This window comes from Engystomops pustulosus, chromosome 7 (genome assembly GCF_040894005.1).
Source record: "Engystomops pustulosus chromosome 7, aEngPut4.maternal, whole genome shotgun sequence".
NCBI lineage: Eukaryota > Metazoa > Chordata > Amphibia > Anura > Leptodactylidae > Engystomops > Engystomops pustulosus.
Genome location: NC_092417.1, coordinates 11,973,352 through 11,990,979, shown reverse-complemented (window position 1 = coordinate 11,990,979; position 17,628 = coordinate 11,973,352). Strand labels below are relative to the sequence as shown.

Genomic DNA, 17,628 nt, shown 5'->3' with positions numbered 1-17,628 from the left:
GCAACACAGTGGGAAACATTTACTTACCCAGTCCCTGCGTGATCCCCGCTGTGTGTTGTCCACTGGAATGCACATCTGCAATCCGCGATTCACTAAGATCCTGCGCCCGATATCCTGCATGTGTTGCTTCAGGTCCCCAGAGTTCACTTTCTTCTTCCTGGTGCATGTAAGTGCATTGTCTTGCGAAACAAATTGATTTGTTAAATCCCGTGCGTTGTCCGAGTCAGTCGGATCGTCCGACGGCCCGTCCCCTGATTTGTGTCGTGTGAAACCCGGTATGATTGCGACACAAAATGATCGCGTGCCACACAATCCCGAAAATGGAAATGCGGCCGCGGGAACCTTAGTAAATAAGCCCCAGTGTGTTTTGAAACGCAATCACGTTGAGGTAACATTAGCAAACACTATGGAAACACGTTACCTCATCATGTGGATTTGGATTGCTTCTAAAACACCCTGTGTGAACACGGCCCGAGGCTTCTTGCACAAGGACTTTTTTTATTGGCCTGTTTTCTGGTGGATAACAGGTCATTTCTGTAATACCCGTTGATGGTTTTTTTTCCCCCCTAGTGTCGTGTTTGCGTCCATTGTCAGTGGATGTAATCTGAGGGCGTATTCACACAATGCGTCGCGTTATTTGATGCGTTTCTGACGCATTCAAAAGGCTTCAGCCTTAATCACGTGTTGAAGTAACATGCGTTTGGAATGGAAATGCAGAGTTACTTCAACATGTGATTAAGGTTGAAGCCTTTGAAATGCGTCAAAAACGCATCAAATAACGCAACGCATCGTGTGAATTCGCCCTCAGGGCGCGTTCACACGTTGCGCTTTGGCTGCGTTTTCATTGAGTTTTAAAACGCATTACAACAGCTAAGGAGAGGCGATTTGCCCAATTACATTACGGTTTACATTTGTTAACGCGTGCATTAACAATGCGTTATAGTATTGCGTTTTGTAAACGCAAACGTTAACAGTAATGTAATTAGGCAAATCACCTCATCTCAGCTGTAATGCGTTTTAAAGCGCAACCAAAGTGCAACGTGTGAACACGCCCTCAGGCTCGGTCTTATTTGTAACCACTTTTGTATCTAGTGCCTTCACATTGAAGTCTTTGAGGATTGCTCATTGCTAATCCGTTTTTACAGGCCGTATTTACATGCGGTTGCTTAGCTACAGGGTCAGGTGCAGCCAAGAATTCTGTCCTGAGGAAACATTCCCTCAGGATTTTTGTTCTGCCGCGAGAGTTGTAGAAGTAGATATCTTGTGGTAACATCATTAAGCCAGCATCTCGTTTTTAAAGATCCAAAAACCAAAACCGCAAGGGCCATTTTTGCAGAAGATGACTGAGAAAGAAGGCAATAAATGGGAAAGGTCATCTACCATTAAAAGGAAGCATGGATAAACCTACTCATAGATCCAGGCACCATAAGGGTCTTACTAACACCCAAAGGAGCCCTTCAGTCCATTAGCATAATTTTTAAAACTGATTTTAGAAGGAAGGAGGCCACAAATACAAGAAGATTCCCACAGTCACTGCGCCAGGATCTATAAGTACCGTAAGTGTCCCTGGTTTATCATGATGGATTGTGATGGTAGATTTCCTATAATACGGCACGTGCTGTAGTCTCCAGGTCACTTTATGAGGTGCACACCGAGGAATTATGGACATCTTGGGTCTTGTAGTACACAGCATACAAGGTAACAAGAAAAAAAACACACAATACAGTATACAACGAGGAGTTTTAATTGTAAGAAACATCAAATTTGGAGCCTTAAAATCAAGAAGAAGAAGAAGCTACAGCAGGAGACATTGCCATTAGCGCTACACACGGTATAAAATTTCCCGTGAATAAATTGTGTTGCGTCAGTGTATTTATATAATTTACAACAGATGTGTTGTCACAAAAGTTAAAAAAAAAACCCAAAAAAACATTCCAAAATAAAACTTCAGCAGCGATTACAGCTAGCCTTCTGGTGCGGACGCCTTGCTTCTAGCAATGGGGACAGATCATGATATTTGTGAACTGGCTTCCCCCATGAGCGACAAATTTAATTTAAAAAAAAGAAAAAAAATTAATAATTTCTCTCCCTCTGACATTTCCTAAAAACTCCAGTTTGAATGACAGTTTTATTCATCATATTATTATATAGTGATGTTACTAACAGGAGGCGGGTGGTGACTACTTCATCATGTATGCGCTGGTAGACCCAGAATAATGGACTAATCTAGTAAGGGATCCGGTATTTTAGGAGAGGTCACACTTCAGATCACTAAACTGCATCTCACTGTCCTCATCTCCAATAGGACGGGGCTCTCTGGGGGCTTTTATAGCTTCCAGACTTCAAACGATGCCATATTTATGACAAGCCTGAAGAAAACGTGGAACGCCCCTTTAACAGTACGAGGAATTTGGGATGGTAGAATATACATCTCTATAGGTCTTCGAGGGATTATACATATATAATCACATCACAATATGAGGAGATCCAAGTGCTTCAATTCGGCAATCTGGAAAATTCCGGACTCCATTTTGTTATATTAAAAGGAATTTATATACATTTTTTTAATTAGAATTATTATTAATATTTTATAAATAAAATCTTATATAAGTGACAGTATTCATCCCAATACACAAGTCAGTATCTGCCGTGACTGAGAAGACTAAAAAAACTAGACGCATCTTGTGCTTCATAGTCTCCCTCAGGTGGCCAAATCTTTTATATGGTTCCTGTCCAATCACAGCATAGCTTTCATCTTCCAAGAGCAGAATATGAAATCGAAGCTGCTCTGTGATTGGTTGCCATTTGTTCTCCATTTAGACAGCGTTGGCAGCCATTTTGTCAAGTGCCGATAAAAATAAGAGGATGAATATTCATGAAATCTATGAATATCAATAAGGTTAACGGCTTCCACATAATTAGAGCTAGTGACTAATCAAAAATGTTATGAAAATAAATAATCTCGTCACAGGGTGAAAGGTCATTTACAACTTTTTTTTTCCCGTACTTTATATGAGCAGGATTTTCCCAGTCAGTCGCATTGGTTAACGTAGGCGTTCCCAGCATGCACTCTGTCACAGGCAAAGGCATAATATTAGGAAATATGCTACAAAAAGACCCCAAACAACCTACCACTACCCTTCCCTACCCCCAACCTGAGGTAAAAATTCACCACACGGGTGAGATGCTTGTATCAAAACATATGAATTGCATTGCAGTTTGACGAGTACCTCAACCTTTTTTTAAATATTAGAATTTACGATTTTATTTTCTGGAGGTTTCGGGCCCGGGTCACTGTTTTCCAGTCGTAGAATTTACCTCAGAATCTACCACAGTGATCCGGTTGATCCTTTCTAAAATGGCCTCCGCAGTCAGTTTTGGGAGCCCTCGGTCGAGGGGACAACCTTCTACTAGACTGTTCATAGGCGTTGGAGGGAAGGAGTTCTCCTCGTCTAATCCGTCCTCCATCTGTCTCCTGCACCCGGCTCCATAACCTTTGCCCTTTGTCCCATCTCCGCCACAAATCTCTTGGTTATCCGGTTGTTCCCCGAAATCTCCAAACTGCTCGGTGCTTTCCAAATTGTCCTCTACATTATGGTTTGTGAACTCACAGTGTCCCTTATAGTCCTCGGCGTCCTGGAACGACTGCATGGGTGGACTGCCACTCTCCCCGTTGTCCCTTTTCTTTAGGAAATCCTTCAGGATGGGCAGGACTTTCTTGCGGGAAGCGGTGGTATTTCCTTGGCTGTAGGCCGTGACGTGGCTACAATAATGGCTGGTGATCAGGGTTAGCTCCAGGGATGGTGTCGTGGCCTCTTCCAGAACTTTACTCACCTAATAAAGAACATAAAAAGTCATTTTTAAAAAAAAATTATATTACTATAGGTTTTTGTACATGGGATATTCAATATCCCTGACAGCAAGCAGAGATCTTGTGCATCAAACACAAAGTATATAACACCTTTATACCTCGTCATTAGTTATTTAAAGGGGTAGTTTCCATGTTATCTACCACAGTGTAGAGGAGAGCTCCAGCCACTAGATAACATGGAACGTTTGGACAATCCCTTTAAGTCCTGTTCTGATCTTATTAATGTCTTCTGCCTCAAGCGTGTCCAGAATAAAGCAGAGAATAGCCGAGTAGAACACACACCGCTATACAAACATTAGGGGATTTTGTAGGTTACATGAACACGGTGGATTTTCTGTGTGGATTTGCCTATAATAAATCCGCTTATACCAGTTAAATTTTGGAGAAAATCAGTGCCGAAATCCTTCTCTAAGGAATTCAATAAAAAAGAAGAGACATGCACAGTACAATCTGGGTGGACGATACTCAAAAATTAGAGGCCACTTCAGTGTGCATCAAAAAGCCGAATATTGGGCAAATTTTGACACCGATTTTCCATGGGTTGAAAGCAACATCAGCCTAAAAACCGAGTCGGTTTCATTGAATCTGCCTTACTATTACACTTCTTTGCTTATATGTGACTCCCATTCCAACACCGCCCCCTACTGGAATGACAATGCAACAATTTTTGGAACTTATCTCATTAAAGGGTCACGTTCAAATATCTGGTAAACATTAGCTCGACAAGTGAACTACATCTATTTTCAAAAAAGTCGTGCAAAAATGGGAAAAATAAATTATGCAAATAAGGCAAAAAAGTTGCAGAACCCTACTCTCCAACTTTTTCAGGGTTCTCTTATGTTACTCTATGGGCGATGTATCGTTCTGTACACGTTTTGTGGGCCCCCGCCGGACATGTATACGTCAAGAGAGGCCATTACCGTAATGTGAAAAGGTGTCCGGGACATATGTTGCCTTCCGATCCCCACTCGTCAGTATATGCAGAGCCGGCACTGCTGGGGTTAATGTACACCTATGTATATGGTGCGTGCAAGGCGTGATACAGATATGTGCGAAGGTTCAAACAAGACACCGAAAATAGGTCCAACCAGTGGTAAAGGGTACAGAACCCAATACAAGTCTTATAGCTCTGACCCGAATATTCCCCCCACCTTCCCGATGTACCCCGTGCTCACCTCCAGCCGCTTCTTGTGAGGACGGTCGCTGCAAAAATAAGCAACTTCTGTCCTGAGCTCACATTTCACCACTGAAAGTTTAAACTTTGGTCAAGTTAATAAATGACCATCCCGAGAGCAACCAAGAGGGATCTGGTTACAGGGAGAGCGGGCAGGTGGGGGGCAGGGCGAAAAATATCATAAAAAAAAATAAGAGCGCACTGTACAGTAAGTCCCTATAGGGTGTAGCTTAATTATTGACAAAAAAAAAAAAAAATTTCTCAAAAACATTGAACTTCCTCTGCGCCGCCTCGTGGCCTGCTCAATGCATTGCACTTGTTGCCTTATTGTCAGATATTTGGATAATTTTGTGTGGAGGACCCCTTTAGACCCCCCATGCCTGTTCCTATTACAGCCTCCATATGCCAGAGACTAAGGTAAAGTTCACACCACATCCCTAATATAACCAGTTCTATCCCCCTCCCCTGCCTGCGCCTCGCTGCCTCATAAAACACACACTGTTATCTCCTCACTCTGTCACTTTCCTCTTTTTTTTACTTCCACCGAGGGCTGAAAACTTAGATATACAATGTCAATAAGGCTAAAAAGAAAGATGGCCGCCACCTGACCTCGACAGGTCTCTGGAAAGCTGGGTGATCCCTTGGACCACCATTATAACTCACACATAGGCTGCCAGCAAACTTTCCCGATGTCCTGAATAAACATTTGCACGATTATCAGGTAATACCTCGCCTGCTCTTCTACGGATTAACAAATGGCTGCCCGGGAACACTAGACGGCAGCCATTTTGGGTGTGACCGGAAGCAGACATTTACACGGGGCCTGACTTGGGGCGACTTACTGTTTCTCTCAGCGCCCCCTCCTGACTGTACACTGCGATTTGCCTCCGCGGTTCATTGGCGCTGTCAAAGGCAATAGCCATGGCGATAATGATGTTGTAACGGTGTCTCTGACAGAAATCCTGCAGCTCCTTCTCCAGGTCCTTCCTCCTCAGGAACTCCTTGTAGTAAACAGAGCAGAGAGAGATAACTACAGGATAGAGGGCGGTGGTGCCTTCACCCTGACGCTGCCAGTTTGGGGCCTTCACGACACCACCGCCATGATGTCTGCCCACCCTCCACTGTACGGTGGATAAGTAGACCCTAAAATGTAAAGTATCTGACCCATAATCCTGCCCTGGGAAGAATGACCTCTCACCTCTATGTCCATGTATATGGCACTAATCGCCATCTTTATATCCCGGCTGAACAAGGCCTTGAGGTCCTTACGGAGCATCTGATCTGTGGTTAAACCTGAACAACAAAGAGTTAAAAAAAAATAATGTTTTATTATGCTCTTCTCTAGTCACATCCAAAGCTGCGTTTACAATTCAGCTGCTCTCTTGATCTCCAAAAACTAATCATTCATGCGTTTAGACAGGGAACCAGCAGGGAGTGGTTGGAGTATGGAAGGTATTTGCCACTTACCTGACACATCGAACTTGGCATTTTGAAGAGAGTCAAACACAGCGCCTCTCGGGGGCAGATTTGGGAACCTTGATTCCAGGATGGTCACGTATTCTGTGTCTTTTGGGGTGACTTTCCCAGCTGCGGGTGTCATGTTCACACAGTCCAGGACAATGGTACCTGTGAAAGAAATAGGGAAAATGATGAAGAATATGGAGACTTTTGACTATGGGAAAGCTGGGTGACATAAGAGTTAGTACCGCGCAGCATGGACGCCAGTTGAGAGTCGAGGATGTGAGGAGCGTCGCAGATGATCTTCTCGGTCATTAGGGTAGTGCAGGACCCCACCAGTTCTGCAGTGACCCGGCAATTACGTGTCGGCCTCCTCTCCAGGACGTGGTGGTCAATGACCTCGGTTACTACGTCTTCCATAAAGGAGTCCGCCCTTAATAACAAGGAGAGGAACACAAAAGAACAGAGTTAAAAGGGGGCAAAAAAAAAAAATCAGACATCTGATTTTTGGTGCACATTTCAGAAGGGTGGAGAAAAGAGCAAAAGTAAAAAAAAACAAAAAAAGAGAAAAATAAAAAAGTGTGAAAAGTAAAACAAAATCCCACAATATAAAAAAACGAAAACAGAATGTGAAAAAGAATAAAAAGCAATAACACTGAGGAAAGGAAGATAAAAAAAAAAAAAAACTGGAAAAAAATTAACATATAATATACCATATATACTCGAGTATAAGCCGACCCGAGTATAAGCCAAGGCCCCTAATTTTACCACCAAAACCTGGGAAAACCTATTGACTTGAGTATAAGCCGAGGGTGGGAAATGCATTGGTCACACAGCCAGCCCGCCCCCGCGGAGCACGCAGCCAGCCTTACATGCTCAGCGTGGCTCCCGATGTCGGCGCGGCTCCTCTTCTTTCTTCGGTCTTCTGTAACACCCGTCAGGGACACGGCCATGCCCTCTGCTGGACGGCGCTTACTATGACGTCATCAGCAGCCACATCATAGTATCCGCCGGCCGGCAGAGCGCATGGCCGAGTCCCTGACGGGTGTTACAGAAGACCGAAGAAAGAAGAGAAGCCGCGCTGAGCATTGGGGGCGCGGGATGGTGAGTATATAAGTTTAATTTTTTTATTGACTCGAGTATAAGCCGAGGTGAGGTTTATCAGCACATTTTTTGTGTTGAAAAACTCGGCTTATACACAAGTATATACGGGAAATGATGAAGATAAGGATGTGGAAGACGGAAGATTAACAATGAGGAAAGTCAAAACCTACAATAATACCGAAAAAAAATTAAAAGGGGGGGGGAACAGATGAAGAAGGAAAATTAAAGTGAGAAAAATAAAACCTAAATTAATACAGAAAAAATAAAAGCTGAAAAAAGGAAAATAATTTTTTTAAAAAAGTTAATAGCCTAGAAAAAAAGAAACACAATAAACTGGTCAAAAATCAGACTACAAGTTCAAAGGTCATAGATCGTTAATACGATAGTGACCTCACCTGGGCAGCACATTGTGATCCACCAGTGACAATCCCAAGCGCCCGGCCTCGTACAGAGCACCCAGGTCTATCTCATCACGGAAGATCAGGAGATCCTCGGGGATCCGGTTCTCCTTAAGGAAAAATGTGCTCTCTGTGCGGAGAGGAAAGTCTTCACGGGGAATGTTCAGCACTGGGATGTACTCCAGGTTCTTACTTGAAGACGTCTACAATAATTGAGGAGAAGACACTTTCAACTACTAGATTTTTCCACGCCTTGGTTGGTAAACAGTTAGTTAAGATCAGCCTCACGGCAGCCATTTTGAATGAGATACAAAACCTAAACTACTTCACTTCTCATCAACTGTCTAGTGTAAGCCCCGCCCCTACTGAGAGAAGTTTGAATTTGGTGTTCCTCTGCAATGCATCATGGTCCTAAATTTTTGCAACGTAAAAAAGGCATTTACGGACGATTGTTTAAAAACATGTTTTAATGTTAAACTTTTACAATTGTCTCCATGTATAGGAAGACTATGGACAGAACTTTCCCACTCAAATGTTTTGTGAGGGATTGTAACTTAAAATATATTGATGTGAGGAGTAAAAAGCTGGAAAACTGGGAGAAAATTCCATAGAAACCCATCATATCCTAAAATAATAAATAAAAAGCTGGGATCGGATTGGTTGCCAGGAACAACAAGATGGGCCTAAAGGTCTGCAATGGGATCCACACTTACCTTGGCCAATAAATACGCCAGAGTTATGGCGGAAACCATGGAGTCCAAGTCACATGCTTCATTGCCAAGGACAACATGGAAGTCCAGTCCTTCATGGGGCTTCTGCAAGACGAATACAAACCCAATTAAATTCTGTTCTGAACTCAACTTTATTAAAGTCCTAGATGCACACAAGCAGTGTACTACTGCAGAACTAAGAGACTAAAAAGAAATAATGGCGGCCATCTTGTTGGTGACCATTTATCCGAACGCAAGATTCGTTCCTGCCGTACGGTACTTACAAAGGGATTTGTTGCTTTAGAAAGTCTACTTTTCGCTTGACCAGATGCAAGACCTTTGATAATCTGCACAATTAAATAGGAAAATATATCAAAGTGTATAATAAAAAGAGGCTAAAAATGGTAAAACTAAAAAAGTACATGTAGCCAAAAAGTCTAGTGGACAATCCTGAGGTAAATTTTCTTTTGAAGAAGCTGAAAAACTGTAGAATAATGATCTAAAAGATGTAAAGAAAGGTATCGCATAAGAAATGCTTTTATTTCATTTTTTAATCATATGTGAAGTCAATCTTAAAGGGAACCTATCATCAGAAAGCGGCCTTAGAAACTTATGCCGGTATGTTGTCTAGCAGCTTTACACCTTACAGATCATGTTTCTTTCATGGGCCAGCATGGTTCCATCACCCCCCAAAAAAAAAATCAACTTTGAAGTAAATGTAAATTGGTAGTATAAAGTCAAGGAGGCGGAGTTTAACACTGAAGTCAAGCTCTTCCTGCCTCTGAACACCTCCTCCCATGACTCACATCATGCACCAGACTTCAGGAGATCTGGTTGGCAATGTCTCTGTCTGCAGAAGCATTAAATTACAGTGAAGCGGACAGGGAAAGCTTGCAATCAGTTGAAGTCTCCACCTCCTTGACTTCTTACAACAAATTTACACTCACTTCAAAGATTATTTTCAGGATGATGCCGCCACCCTGAGCCATGAAAGAAATATGGCCTGGAAGGTGTTCAGCTGCTTGACAACATACTGCTAGTGGTTTATTAGGTTTATTTCTGCTGACAGGTTCCCTTTAATGATAAAACTCAAAAATTGTGGCACTGGGCGAAGTAATAAAGGGAAGAGATTTTTGGAAACATATATAAAAGTTTGACACACTTTTTGTAGTTTTACCATCCCTTTAAGGGTGCGGTATAAGAATAGGGATGTGTGGTGACCGGTATCTCGGTTTATACGGCTGTTATCAGTATGACTGCACAGAACCGCTCGTGTAATCTGTCCATAAGCAAACGAGTAAACACAATGGGCACTTAACTATACATTACTGTAATAATACTACTGCCGCCGCAGATTACAGGCAGCGCCAGTAATGGATCCTTACGGAAAATTATTATTTCAATATTATTGTAATTACGGCCATTTGATTTGATCTTTTATATAAATCTTTGACCTGAAGGGGTGTGGCCTATTTAAAGGCGAGTTGGTCGTACCTCTTACTTGGTCTCCAAAGAAAAAAAGGGCAATACACCTAAACAGACCGAAATCTAAGCTCTGTCGTTTTTTTTTTTTAAAGTAGTTGGTCACATGATCTAAGGACTGCAAAGTCCTAAGTGTTGTTGGCCTCTTTTATTCTTTTCATATTGCCCCTTTAAATTATTACGGTATTTTTTTTTTTTTTAAAGGGCCAGCTTTGCACTCATATACGAAGAACAAATTATGTATCCCCGTTATAAATAGATGATGGCCATCCTGACGTTTCTGGGATATGGTGAAGATTAAGTAGCCGCAGCTGCCGACGCTGAGCGTAATGTGTTTACATAGCAACCGGAGTAATTGGTTCATAGAGCGCGAGCTGAAGGCCTAATGTCCGTAAGAGAAAAAGCACACAGTGCGCCATATGCCAGCACTCGCCATCCGCATGCCCCATTTATTTAGGAAAAACAAGATTTGACAATCGCCGCTTAAAAGCGGTACGGTAAATAAATCAATGGAGCTAAAATGGAAACTGCTCAGGGTTTACACAAGAAATCTGTTCACACCAGTGGAAAATGAGCAAGTCCGGCCACCTCGACTGCGAAGTAAAAGTGAGTTACTGCCAAAATAAAGATGGCCGACTCTTTTTTTTCTTTTTAGAATAAATCCATTGGCCTTTATAGGAAAAAAAAAATCATTGTTTTCATGCAGATTGGCGCCAATATTGCATCTGCACTACAGATCCAACCACACCAAGCTTTATTCAGTGATATCTGGGTGACAAATACGGAAGCCTTTTCACCGCACTTTCTCGGAAAGATATGACCAAACCATATTTTTTTTAATTATTTGCTTATTACTGGACGACAACAAATAATCTGTTCCGTATCCAGTCACTAATCTAGTCAGATAAAGATATGAGAAGACGTGAATGTTTCTGAGGAGGCACGAGGTTCACATCTGAGCTGGGAACATCCAGCAGCGACGCAAAAGCTGATTGGTGTAAGCGGTGGTGTAAAAATAGCAAAAGCAGACGCCAACTGGACGACTGTAAGAGAGAGGGCGATCGGGTTTCAAAATGGGAAATCCCTCACAATGCCGGACTTGACCTTGAAGTGTCACCGTCGCTTTAAAAGTAAAATTTAGATAGAGGGTAAAAAATAATCTGTTACAGTAAAAGCTGGGTGATGACCAACATGGCCACATTCAAAAGCTTTCAATAATGACTATTTGCTGTATTGAAGTAGATGGTAAGTCATTCAGAGGTCTGGGAAAGCTGGGTGACATCCAACATGGCCCCTTTACTGTTTGTAAAAGTCTTCCTGAATAAAACTTGGCCTTGTCATGTGGTAATGTCTAATAGAAGGAATGTATCAGTGGAAAATAGATGATGTGCCATTCAGGAGCCCGGGGAAGCTAGGTGACACTGTTCTCGGGTATATACAAGTGACCACTTTGTCACCACACACAGAGAACTGTTTATATAAACAATGGCGGCCATTTTCTCTTTTTTTCGTTAAAAAATGAAGTACTAGCAGTCTTGTTTACGTTGCCGCAGGCACAAGGGGGCCATTGTCCGCGTCTTCTGACTATGTCAATTTTGAACGTGCTGCGGGCGCTTTTAGGGCAATTCCTTAAATTGGAACGCAAGGCAGGCCTCCATTTTGTAATCTGAAACCCTATAGGCAAATTATCTCTATGCTGAGGTACGAGGAACAGTATACCTCAGGATATTCACTATGGTAGCCACCAATATGTAATACAAAGCCCCTACTATTAAATTGTGTGTATGCTGAGGTACGAGGCACAGAATACCTCAGGATATTCACTATGGTAGCCGCCAATATGTAATATGAAGCCCCTACTAGTAAATTGTGTGTATGCTGAGGTACGAGGCACAGAATACCTCAGGATATTCACTATGGTAGCCGCCAATATGTAATATGAAGCCCCTACTAGTAAATTGTGTGTATGCTGAGGTACGAGGCACAGAATACCTCAGGATATTCACTATGGTAGCCGCCAATATGTAATATGAAGCCCCTACTAGTAAATTGTGTGTATGCTGAGGTACGAGGCACAGAATACCTCAGGATATTCACTATGGTAGCCACCAATATGTAATATGAAGCCCCTACTAGTAAATTGTGTGTATGCTGAGGTACGAGGAACAGTATACCTCAGGATATTCACTATGGTAGCCGCCAATATGTAATACGAAGCCCCTACTATTAAATTGTGTGTATGCTGAGGTACGAGGCACAAAATACCTCAGGATATTCACTATGGTAGCCGCCAATATGTAATATGAAGCCCCTACTAGTAAATTGTGTGTATGCTGAGGTACGAGGCACAGAATACCTCAGGATATTCACTATGGTAGCCACCAATATGTAATATGAAGCCCCTACTAGTAAATTGTGTGTATGCTGAGGTACGAGGCACAGAATACCTCAGGATATTCACTATGGAAGCCAATATGTAATACAAAGCCCCTACTAGTAAATTGTGTGTATGCTGAGGTACGAGGCACAGTATACCTCAGGATATTCACTATAGTATACACATTTTGTCAATGTTGGTTTAGTATTTAGTCTACATAAACACCGTTCCTTAGGCGGGAGGGCTTGTTTTTAAAACATGACAGCCATTACGGGAAGGACGTGCAGGTAGTGTCGGCCATAAAATCCAGTCAGATTACAGCTTTTAGGTGACAAAATAAAAGCTGTGATCCGAGTGGCTACTACGAGCATTTCAAAGGCCTGAAATGAATGGAAATGGTAGACTTCTGGGGTTTTTAATGCTTAATTCATTGTAAGCGTTACAATGAGCAAAACATGTTGGGAGTAATTGCCGCCATTTTGTAGTCTTTTACACACCAACTTATAGATTTACCAGCATACGTAAAGGCCGTCAGAGCATGCAGGGGGTTGTAGTTTCACAAATTCTGGGAATTATATTTCTGACACCACTGCTGGGCTGTCCGTCCATACTGGGAGTATTGTGTTGTGCTGCCAGCCATGTTTTCAGTCCACATTGGGGGTTGTAGTTTCACCGCTGCAGGTTGTCAGTCCATGTTGGGGGGTTGTAGTTTTACCGCTGCAGGTTGTCAGTCCATGTAGTGGATTTTATTTATGATTGAGGTTGTAGTTCCACCGCTGTAGGTTATTAGTTACATTGGGGGTTGTAGTTACACTATAGGCAGACATGACAATTCTCCATTATATTTGTCCTCTCCCCCTCACACAGCTGATCATGTGCCGCTCACACATACATGACATGGGGTCAGATAACACATGGGGCTGCCGCGGCCCCTGTGCTGATACCACATGGAGCAGCGTGATAACAGCCCTGCAGTATACTGGCAGCACCCAGCTTTCCCTGACCCCTGCTTGGCTAAAACTCTGCTGACAGAAGCAAGTGTTGCATCACTGACACTCAGAGCCAGGGAAAGATCGTGTCACCCAGCTCCCCCATATAGAACAGCCCCCGCGTCACCCAGCTCCCCCATATAGAACAGCCCCCGCGTCACCCAGCTCCCCCATATAGAACAGCCCCCGCGTCACCCAGCTCTCCCATATATAACTGACCCCGCGTCACCCAGCTCCCCCATATAGAACAGCCCCCGCGTCACCCAGCTCCCCCATATATAACTGACCCCGAGTCACCCAGCTCCCCCATATAGAACAGCCCCCGCGTCACCCAGCTCCCCCATATAGAACAGCCCCCGCGTCACCCAGCTCCCCCATATAGAACAGCCCCCGCGTCACCCAGCTCCCCCATATAGAACAGCCCCCGCGTCACCCAGCTCCCCCATATATAACTGACCCCGCGTCACCCAGCTCCCCCATATATAACTGACCCCGCGTCACCCAGCTCCCCCATATATAACTGACCCCGAGTCACCCAGCTCCCCCATATAGAACAGCCCCCGCGTCACCCAGCTCCCCCATATAGAACAGCCCCCGCGTCACCCAGCTCCCCCATATAGAACAGCCCCCGCGTCACCCAGCTCCCCCATATAGAACAGCCCCCGCGTCACCCAGCTCCCCCATATAGAACAGCCCCCGCGTCACCCAGCTCCCCCATATAGAACAGCCCCCGCGTCACCCAGCTCCCCCATATAGAACAGCCCCCGCGTCACCCAGCTCCCCCATATAGAACAGCCCCCGCGTCACCCAGCTCCCCCATATAGAACAGCCCCCGCGTCACCCAGCTCCCCCATATAGAACAGCCCCCGCGTCACCCAGCTCCCCCATATAGAACAGCCCCCGCGTCACCCAGCTCCCCCATATAGAACAGCCCCCGCGTCACCCAGCTCCCCCATATAGAACAGCCCCCGCGTCACCCAGCTCCCCCATATAGAACAGCCCCCGCGTCACCCAGCTCCCCCATATAGAACAGCCCCCGCGTCACCCAGCTCCCCCATATAGAACAGCCCCCGCGTCACCCAGCTCCCCCATATAGAACAGCCCCCGCGTCACCCAGCTCCCCCATATATAACTGACCCCGCGTCACCCACCTCCCCTATATATAACTGACCCCGCGTCACCCAGCTCCCCCATATATAACTGACCCCGCGTCACCCAGCTCCCCATATATAACTGACCCCGCGTCACCCAGCTCCCCCATATATAACTGACCCCGCGTCACCCAGCTCCCCCATATATAACTGACCCCGCGTCACCCAGCTCCCCCATACAGAACAGACCCCGCGTCACCCAGCTCCCCCATACAGAACAGACCCCGCTTCACCCAGCTCCCCCATATAGAACAGACCCCGCGTCACCCAGCTCCCCCATACAGAACAGCCCCCGCGTCACCCAGCTCCCCCATATAGAACTGACCCCGCGTCACCCAGCTCCCCCATATAGAACTGACCCCGCGTCACCCAGCTCCCCCATATAGAACTGACCCCGCGTCACCCAGCTCCCCCAAATAAAACTGACCCCGTGTCACCCAGCTCCCCCATATATAACTGACCCCGCGTCACCCAGCTCCCCCATATAGAACAGCCCCCGCGTCACCCAGCTCCCCCATATAGAACAGCCCCCGCGTCACCCAGCTCCCCCATATAGAACAGCCCCCGCGTCACCCAGCTCCCCCATATAGAACAGCCCCTGCGTCACCCAGCTCCCCCAAATATAACTGACCCCGCGTCACCCAGCTCCCCCATATAGAACAGCCCCCGCGTCACCCAGCTCCCCCATATAGAACAGACCCCGCGTCACCCAGCTCCCCCATATAGAACTGACCCCGCGTCACCCAGCTCCCCCATATAGAACTGACCCCGCGTCACCCAGCTCCCCCATATAGAACAGCCCCCGTGTCACCCAGCTCCCCCATATAGAACAGACCCCGTGTCACCCAGCTCCCCCAAATAAAACTGACCCCGTGTCACCCAGCTCCCCCAAATATAACTGACCCCATGTCACCCAGCTCCCCCATATAAAAACAGACCCCGTGTCACCCAGCTCCCCCATATAGAACTGACCCCGTGTCACCCAGCTCCCCCATATAGAACTGACCCCGTGTCACCCAGCTCCCCCATATAGAACTGACCCCGTGTCACCCAGCTTTCCCAGGAGCAGATATAAGTAAGACATGACAGTAGGCAATATATGAAGCTGTCAGTGTCATACAGAAGTGCAATACTGCAACCCTGCCCTGACAGCGCCCCCTCCTGCACGGGGAGAGAATGCACACCTACCTGCACCGCGGCCTTACAGCCCTGCAAGAAACGCTCCATACTGCACAGTGTGACCGGGGCCACTGCTCAGCTCCTGCAGACCCGACAGTGCACACACTCCACTGCCGCCGCACTGCATGCCGGGAGCTGTAGTCCTGCCCCATACACACTCCACTGCCGCCGCACTGCATGCCGGGAGCTGTAGTCCTGGCCCATACACACTCCACTGCCGCCGCACTGCATGCCGGGAGCTGTAGTCCTGCCCCATACACACTCCACTGCCGCCGCACTGCATGCCGGGAGCTGTAGTCCTGGCCCATACACACTCCACTGCCGCCGCACTGCATGCCGGGAGCTGTAGTCCTGCCCCATACACACTCCACTGCCGCCGCACTGCATGCCGGGAGCTGTAGTCCTGCCCCATACACACTCCACAGCTGCCGCACTGCATGCCGGGAGCTGTAGTCCTGCCCCATACACACTCCACTGCCGCCGCACTGCATGCCGGGAGCTGTAGTCCTGGCCCATACACACTCCACTGCCGCCGCACTGCATGCCGGGAGCTGTAGTCCTGCCCCATACACACTCTACTGCCACCGCACTGCATGCCGGGAGCTGTAGTCCTATCCAGCATACACGATGAGAGTAGCAGGCAGCCTAAACTGTATCTAATCCTCTCCTGTGTGATACTGTCTGCTGAGCTGTGTATCTAATCCTCTCCTGTGTGATACTGTCTGTTGAGCTGTGTAGCTAATCCTATACTGTGTGATACTGTCTGCTGAGCTGTGTATCTAATCCTCTCCTGTGTGATACTGTCTGCTGAGCTGTGTATCTAATCCTCTCCTGTGTGATACTGTCTGCTGAGCTGTGTATCTAATCCTATCCTGTGTGATACTGTCTGCTGAGCCGTGTATCTAATCCTCTCCTGTGTGATACTGCTGAGCTGTGTATCTAATCCTGTCCAGTGTGATACTGCTGAGCTGTGTATCTAATCCTCTCCTGTGTGATACTGCTGAGCAGTGTATCTAATCCTCTCCTGTGTGATACTGCTGAGCAGTGTATCTAATCCTATCCTGTGTGATACTGCTGAGCAGTGTATCTAATCCTATCCTGTGTGATACAGTCTGCTGAGCTGTGTATCTAATCCTATCCTGTGTGATACTGTCTGCTGAGCTGTGTATCTAATCCTCTCCTGTGTGATACAGTCTGCTGAGCTGTGTATCTAATCCTCTCCTGTGTGATACTGCTGAGCTGTGTATCTAATCCTCCCCTGTGTGATACTGCTGAGCTGTGTATCTAATCCTCTCCTGTGTGATACAGTCTGCTGAGCTCTGTATCTAATCCTCTCCTGTGTGATACTGACTGCTGAGCTGTGTATCTAATCCTCTCCTGTGTGATACTGTCTGCTGAGCTGTGCATCTAATCCTCTCCTGTGTGATACTGTCTGCTGAGCTGTGTATCTAATCCTCTCCTGTGTGATACTGCTGAGCTGTGTATCTAATCCTGTCCAGTGTGATACTGCTGAGCTGTGTATCTAATCCTCTCCAGTGTGATACTGCTGAGCTGTGTATCTAATCCTCTCCTGTGTGATACTGCTGAGCTGTGTATCGAATCCTCTCCTGTGTGATACTGCTGAGCTGTGTATCTAATCCTGTCCAGTGTGATACTGCTGAGCTGTGTATCTAATCCTGTCCAGTGTGATACTGCTGAGCTGTGTATCTAATCACTTCCTGTGTGATACTGCTGA

General features: G+C 45.9%; 1 protein-coding gene across 2 annotated transcripts; it reads right to left on the bottom strand.

Moving 5' to 3' along the window:
• Window positions 1-1,728: 1,728 nt before the first annotated feature.
• On the bottom strand, window positions 1,729-16,080 carry PRUNE1 (prune exopolyphosphatase 1). 2 transcript variants are annotated; one of them, XM_072114775.1, is made up of 9 exons: window positions 15,903-16,080; window positions 9,000-9,062; window positions 8,719-8,820; window positions 8,003-8,208; window positions 6,752-6,936; window positions 6,513-6,671; window positions 6,244-6,338; window positions 5,888-6,046; window positions 1,729-3,834 (listed from the first exon to the last, which is right to left on the bottom strand). In XM_072114775.1, the coding sequence occupies exons 1-9, from the start codon at window positions 15,939-15,941 to the stop codon at window positions 3,292-3,294; spliced, it is 1,551 nt and encodes a 516-aa protein (XP_071970876.1). In that variant the 5' UTR covers window positions 15,942-16,080; the 3' UTR covers window positions 1,729-3,291. The 2 variants fall into 2 exon arrangements, with proteins under 2 accessions (XP_071970876.1, XP_071970877.1); XM_072114776.1 differs by lacking the exon at window positions 9,000-9,062 and having other exon boundaries at window positions 15,903-16,078.
• Between the last annotated feature and the right edge of the window lie 1,548 nt (window positions 16,081-17,628).